This window comes from Gossypium hirsutum, chromosome D08 (assembly GCF_007990345.1).
Source record: "Gossypium hirsutum isolate 1008001.06 chromosome D08, Gossypium_hirsutum_v2.1, whole genome shotgun sequence".
Lineage (NCBI taxonomy): Eukaryota > Viridiplantae > Streptophyta > Magnoliopsida > Malvales > Malvaceae > Gossypium > Gossypium hirsutum.
The window spans coordinates 3,406,277-3,413,908 of record NC_053444.1 but is presented as its reverse complement, the minus strand read 5'-3'; the positions used below and the strand labels follow the sequence as shown (position 1 = coordinate 3,413,908).

The 7,632-nt window shown below is 34.6% G+C and overlaps 2 protein-coding genes across 2 annotated transcripts; both read left to right on the top strand.

Annotated features, from left to right (window-relative positions):
• Positions 1-336: 336 nt before the first annotated feature.
• LOC107937447 (casein kinase II subunit beta-1) lies at positions 337-3,384 on the top strand. The gene is made up of 5 exons (XM_016870328.2): positions 337-834; positions 1,236-1,454; positions 1,764-1,873; positions 1,960-2,125; positions 2,840-3,384. Exons 1-5 carry the CDS (start codon positions 600-602, stop codon positions 2,968-2,970), a joined length of 861 nt encoding a protein of 286 aa, XP_016725817.1. The 5' UTR covers positions 337-599; the 3' UTR covers positions 2,971-3,384.
• A 2,130-nt stretch (positions 3,385-5,514) lies between these two features.
• LOC107937421 (putative pentatricopeptide repeat-containing protein At5g52630) lies at positions 5,515-7,632 on the top strand. Its single transcript, XM_016870296.2, has one exon. The coding sequence runs from the start codon at positions 5,533-5,535 to the stop codon at positions 7,330-7,332; it is 1,800 nt and encodes a 599-aa protein (XP_016725785.2). The 5' UTR covers positions 5,515-5,532; the 3' UTR covers positions 7,333-7,632.

Sequence of the window (7,632 nt, the reverse complement as noted above, 5' to 3'; positions counted from 1 at the left end):
TCCCTAATAAAAAAATATGTGCCAAGTTCTTACATATGGTTAATTGTTTTCAATTTGTGTCATCTAAATCTCAAGCAAAACCTTCAACCATTTCTTCAAATAAGTTTTAGCGGCTCATTTCTGAAATTAACAGAACTAAATTGCTATTTTTGTCAAGGGACCAATTTGCCTAATTTTGAAATTAAAAGGGACCTGAGAGGACTTTTTACCTTACAAAATTTAAAGATTTAATGCAAAAAAATTCATGAGAGGCTTGAGTATGGGCTTGGGCCATAGGAATCCAAGAAAAAAATCTCCCGAGAAAAAAAAAGAAGTTAAAAAGAAAAAATAAAAGAAAAAGAGAGAGAAGCAAGTGAAGCCACCAGCAACGACAAGAGAGACACAGAGAGGCGAGCTATCCTTGAAGTGCAGTTCGTTTATACGTCGTCGCGTCATCCTCAATCCCCACAAAACCCCCCCAAATTCCCAATTCCAGGGTTTCTCTCTCAAACCGATGCATCTCCAAAAAGCTTGAATTTTTTATCCTTCCATTGACAGTGAAAAATAAAGTTCGCACCTTTTTTTGAAATTCTTGAGGTGCAAAAGAGGAAAAAGAAATCATGTATAGTCATAGAGATCGAGGAATAGGTTCATCGAAATCGGAGCTAATCGATCGGAAGCGTCTAGTCGCTTCTTTGGATAAGCATCTAGAGAAGTTATCGCCGTGCACTTCGAGAGGCTTGAACGGCAAAGACAAAGAGAGATCCTCTTTGCCTTCAACTTCCACTGGTAAATCTCAGCTCGATCATCGCGATTCGCGTTCTACGGCTCTTTCTAAAGCCCGATGTTCCGATGGTTAGTTGGTTTATCTGTTGTTTTCTTTCTTTTACTTTATAGCCCATTGGATTGTTTTATTTTCGAATTCATTTTCTTTAGCAAGATCTGAGTTTTGAGTTTTTATTTTTTTGAATTATTTAAGCTGATGCGTCTTGGGTATTTGCAATTTGCATTGTGAAAGCGAAATGTTTGAGATCTTGGCTTAGAGGTGTTTGTAAGTGGGCTGTATTACTATTTATATGTGTGTCTAATTTGTATATAAGCAAAATTTTGTGCACAAAAGATAAATCCTAGTACCAGTTTTTTTAAGCTAATTATAATTCTTAGTTATAAGTTTCCTTCTTGTAGTGTTTTTACATAAGCTAATTGTGATCAGTATGCAAGTAATTTAATGTGAAGTTCTTGTCCTTTGGTTGCAGAGGAATCTGAAACGGACACTGAAGAATCGGATGTTAGCGGTTCCGATGGAGATGACACATCTTGGATCTCGTGGTTTTGCAATTTGCGGGGCAATGAGTTTTTCTGTGAAGTTGATGATGAATACATCCAAGATGACTTTAATCTTTGTGGGTTGAGCCATCAAGTTCCGTATTATGATTATGCACTTGATTTGATTTTGGACATTGAATCTTCTCATGGTAAGTCATGAAGATGATTTGGTATTTCCTCAAGGTCCATATTACAAATGATACTAAGCCTTGTGGTTTGAAGCATTTCCTACCATGTGTTTGCATTTACAATGTTTATATCTACATTTAGCCACTTGCTTGTGTTTTTAATGTTGTTTAGCATCGACATCATTGTTTGTGTCTGTTTGCTGTGCTTTTGCATATCAATGTTTTTTTCTTGTCCCATTTTTTAATGTATGGCTCCTACATCATTTCTACTCAACCAACATCGTTGTGTGTTGATTCCTACTATTAAGTGGATGCGTTTTGCTTTTATAGGCGATATGTTCACCGAAGAACAAAATGAATTGGTTGAATCAGCTGCTGAGATGTTGTATGGCCTTATACACGTCCGTTACATATTAACTAGCAAGGGAATGTCTGCTATGGTAATAATCACTGTCATTTTTTTCTTTTTCTTTCGGTTAACTTCATAACTTGTTTACAAAACTCTACTTTGAAACTTCTATTTCAGTTGGAGAAGTACAAAAACTATGACTTTGGAAGATGCCCGAGAGTTTGCTGCTGTGGGCAACCTTGTCTTCCAGTTGGTCAATCAGATATTCCTCGCTCGAGTACCGTGAAAATCTACTGCCCAAAATGTGAAGATATATATTACCCTCGATCCAAGTATCAAGGCAGTATCCTTACCATTTCATCTTTGGCTTTTTCTTTGTTTTGTTTTTCTCCTATATTATGCTTGAGACATATGAAACAACTTCTTTCTAGGTAAGCTACCCGAAACTAATTCTTTGCACATATAATATAATCATTTCATGCATAAATAAATAGGATCTCTTGGATCAACATTGATAAAAAAGCTCTTTTATCCTAGAAGATTAATATGGTGTTTGGGATTCTTTTTGCTAATTTTATTCATTACTATTTGAATTGGTATTATTATGCATTTCGGTAGATTCTTTCCTATATTAGTTTTTGTCTTCCATCTATGTTTGATGATGTTATGCTTTTGGTCTTCCTTTATTTATGCATTGTGATTACGTTCCCTTGTTCCATCTCAAATTATGAAATCAGTAGGATTTTGTGGAACCTTATGGTTTTTAAGTAGTTTTTTGGATGAACAATATTACGAAGTTAGTAGATGCTAAGGGTACCCCATGCCCTTGCTCATGAATCTCATACCTTCCTGCTATCAGTTTTGGCATAGAAGTTAGTCTATGTTCACAAACGCCCTTCCATGATGTTGTTGGGCTTGTAAGAGGTCTCGATTTTTCTTTTTTCTCTTCTGCGCGGTTACGAATCGACCATTGGCATGATATTTCAGTTCTTTCTATTATTTCCTGTTACCAGATATTACTTCGTTTTACTGCTTAATTTCCTTGACATAAACAAAGATATTGACGGAGCATATTTCGGTACAACATTTCCACATCTGTTTCTGATGACATATGGGCACTTAAAGCCTCAAAAGCCAACTCAAAACTACATCCCACGAGTTTTCGGCTTCAAGATCCACAAGCCCTGACATGATTGATACATGAGTTGCAGCAAGCCAGAACTTATACACTCAGATCAATTTCCGGTCAGTGAGATTCGTGGTGATTTTCAATTAGCCTGGTGCTTCTTCTATCAAAGCAGTGGGTTCCCAACAATGCAAGGTGAAGTGGGGCTCCAAAAGAAACAAAGAAATGGTACGATTGATTGATTGATTGATATGGCAAATGAAATATGGACTGCTAGTGGAGCACAAGGAATCTCTAGGATTTGTTTTTTTATGAAGTTTAAGTAAGCATATATTTTTGTTTGGAAGTGTGCGTTTTGCCGTAGTTGATAATAGATTAGGTGAATATCTCTTTCTTTTGTTCAATGGTTTTGTTGACCTAGATACATAAATATTCCATTTCTCTAATGTAAACTTCAACCTCATCTTTTACATGAATTTCCTACTTTAAATCCATGGATATTTCAAAATAAATACTATGATATGAAATCTGCCTTTGTGTTTCTTTTCTTGTCTAAACAATGAAGTTGCTGAATCAAACTAGGGAACCAAATATTTTTGTCATCACTACATGCTCAAAGTTTGATCATTGAGTTGATTATCTTCCTCATATTCATGCTCTTTTTCTTTCCTGCCAAAACTAATGTAAATTCACGTCTACATCTATTTCAATTGTTATTTGGAATTTAGCTATTTTATCCATGGGTTGGGTCGAAGGCCTGCCTAAAAAGTGGAAAGTGGGAGGATTTGGGTAAGAAACAAGGTTCATTTAAAAATGGGTCGTGCCTTGTTTATAGCTTTTTTGGGCCGGCCCGAATTGGCAAAAAGATAAAAAAGTCTATTACTTTTTTTGTTTTTTTCACTGTTTTGCTACTATGTTACTGTTATGTTATTATTATTTGATATTGTATAACTCTTATTTTATTGTCAGTTTTGTTATTATTTTAGAAGTATTTGCTTGTTAAGTTATCTTAGTGTTATTTAAATATAAATATTTTTTAAATTTATTTTCAATTTGTTGAAAAATATTAAGTTTAATGTTTTTAGTATTTTTGATGTATTATATTTTTAATTTTTTTATATAAAAAATAAAATAAAAAATTAATTCAGTTTGGCAGGGTTGGATATTAACATTTTTATTCGAATCAAAAATTTTAGAATCATTTTTCAAGTTTAACTCAAGCCAATTAAATGGACCTAAAATTTTGACAAGGCCCAATCTAAACTCGACCCGATCTGACTTATAAACAAATCTAATTTTATCTCATACATCTCTTATCACTAAAGTTTCACACCATAAACGAGCTAGGGAGTCTTAGTCTACTATAAATTTTGATTTCTCATTATACTTTCTTAATTCTTTTATAAAATTTAAGCTTTCCTAAAATTTTCGAATATTTTCATTAATCTCACAAATATTTTAATAATTTTATATAGACTCCAAATTTTTTTTTAAAAAAATTTATTAAACTTCTAAAATTTTTTAAAATTCTATTAGTGTCTTCAAAACTTAATACCAAAATCTATTAGATTTCTATTGGATAATCATCCGACATTTATTACTCACTTCACTTTAGCAAATACAAATCGTCGAATATTAAAAGAAATCATTTAGAATGACGTCACTGAATTCTTTTCAAGGTTTTTGTAGCTCATGATTAATTTTCAAGCTTGCTTAAATCCTTACTTCTTCTAAGACAAATTAAAGTGTTAATTAAGGTTGGGTTAGGTAAGAAAGATGAAGTAGGGTTTAAATGGCCTAGGAATTCAGTTTTAGGGTGTAGTTTAGCATTTGTGGTCGGATATAGCAATCCCTGGGGTGAAAAAGACGAGAGCTGCGGAAAAAAGACAAGACTGTTTTGTTTTAGAAAATTTTGAGTTTGCGTTGCAGCTTGCTATTTCGGAGTTGTGGTTTTCTCTTATTCTTAGGGTGAGTTTGGATGGGCGGTGCGTTTACCTGCGGTTAGTGTAAAAACAGCGGTGGCGGTGAGATTAGATACTGTAGCGATACTGCAGCGTGAGACAAAAAGTAAGCTAAACACACCGCACCGCACCCAATCGCCCATCCAAACCCACACTTAATTTAGTTACAAATTGAATATAAAAATAATTTATTTACAAATGAATTAAATTAAAATAAATTTATCAGAATAAATTTGAATTTAATAGATTTGTGTAAATATCTCTTTAGTCTCTGTCAATTTTAAAAATAAGTAAACTAATCTCTCACAACAAAAAATTTAAAATAATTTTCAAAAATTTAAAATATTTTTTAAAATTTTCAAAAATAATAATTTTGGAACTTAAATAAGTTAATTAACTATTTAAGTTTATCATACTAAAATATTTTATTTTATTATTATTTTTCTTTAAATTTTTTAAAATATATATATAATTTCAAATTTATGATTCTAATATGAAATTAGTTATACCGTAAGAATTTTAATATTTTTAATTGAACTTAATTAACTAGAAATTTTTTGAATTGGTTTAGGGGTAATAATACAAATGGCCCAAGCAATTGGTAGTAGGAGTATAAATTAGTAAGTTTTCACTCCAAATCTCCAAAGTTGTCAAACCGGTCTAATGCTCCTACCTCAATCCCTGGAAACCCCAGAACCTCCCCTAAACCCTTTAAACCAACTCTCCTTCGAGCAAAACTACAGAAACATCTGCAACCTACTCCTCTCTTTAACGCACACAAGGTCCCTCCCAAAGGGTCTCCAACTCCATGCCCACATCATTAAATCAGGCATTCAAACCATCCCTCTCATATCTCATCACCTCATCAACTTCTATTCCAAAACCCAACTCCCTCTCTTCTCCCGTCAAGTCTTCTTCGAAGCTCCACATAAAAGCCCCACTACTTGGAGCTCTGTTATCTCCTCTTTCGCTCAAAATGAATTCCCTTCCCTTGCAATCCAGTTTTTCCGTACAATGCTTGTTAATAACATTAGGCCCGACGATCATATCTACCCTAGCGCTACTAAGTCATGTGCGATTCTGGGAAGGTCTGATATCGGCCAATCGATACATTGCTTGGTTTTGAAAACTGGGTATGATAGGGATGTATTCGTGGCGAGTTCTTTGGTTGACATGTATGGTAAATGCGGGAAAATTAAGGATGCAAGGAACTTGTTTGATGAAATGCCTCAAAGAAATGTTGTTTCTTGGAGTGGGATGATATATGGATATGCTCAGTTAGGTGAGTTTGAGGAAGCTTTGACATTGTTCAAACAAGCTTTATATGAACGTCTGGACGTAAATGACTTTACTTTTTCGAGTGTTGTACAGGTTTGTGCTAATTCCACGCTGCTTCAGTTAGGTAAGCAGATACATGGATTGTGCTTTAAAACAAATTATGATATGTCAAGTTTCGTGGGCAGTTCTTTGATATCTTTGTATTCTAAGTGTGGAGTGATAGGAGGATCTTACCGGGTTTTTGATGAAGCCTGTGTTAAGAATCTTGGGATGTGGAATGCAATGCTGATTGCTTGTGCTCAGCATTCACAAACAGAGAAAGTGTTTGATTTGTTTAAGCAGATGGAAGGCCTTGGGATCAAACCGAATTTTATTACCTTTTTGTGTGTGCTCTATGCTTGTAGCCATGCCGGGCTTGTTGAGAAGGGAAAACATTACTTTGAGTTAATGAAGGAGTATGGAATTGAGCCAGGTGATCAACATTATGCTTCTTTGGTTGATTTATTTGGTCGTGCAGGTAAACTGCAGGAGGCACTTTCAATCATCAGGGAGATGCCTATTCAGCCGACAGAGTCTGTTTGGGGAGCTTTTTTAACAGGGTGTCGACTTCATGGAAACACTGAATTGGCAGCTTATGCTGCTGATAGGATTTTTGAGTTGGGACCGGTGAGCTCAGGTTTGCATGTGTTATTATCTAATGCTTATGCTGCTGCTGGGAGATACGAGGATGCAGCCAAAGCTAGGAAGATGCTTAGAGATCGAGGGATTAAGAAAGAGACAGGCTTGAGTTGGGTTGAGGAGGGAAATAAGGTTCACACATTTGCTGCTGGGGATAGGTCCAATGCCAAAGCAAAAGAAATTTACAGAAAATTAGAGGAATTAGGAGACGAAATGGAACGAGCTGGTTATATTGCAGACACAAGTTTTGTGTTGAGAGAAGTAAACGGCGAAGAAAAGAATCAGACAATCAGATATCATAGTGAAAGACTAGCTGTTGCATTTGGGCTCATTACCTTTCCATCAGATAGGCCAATTAGAGTTATGAAGAACTTGCGCATCTGCGGTGATTGTCATACAGCAATCAAGTTTATGTCCAAGTGTACTGGAAGAGTAATTATTGTTAGGGATAACAATCGGTTTCATCATTTTGAGGATGGAAAATGTTCCTGTGGTGACTATTGGTGAATGAAGTATAAGATACCATTATTGTATCCTAACAAAAATCTGAAACAAGTGGGCAAAGAATTACATTGAAAGACTATAGTGTGAGATAAACAAGTGCCCCATAGGTTTGATGATGGCAAAATGCTTCTATGATGACACTATTGATGAACAATATGTAAGATAATATAATTATTGTACCTTAACAAAATTTTGAAATGAGAAGGGGAAAATTAAAACCAAAGAAGACTTTATTTAACTTTTATTAAATATCTCCTTTCATCTTTTTTCTTCATGTGATGTTTGATGCTCAAGGATTACTAA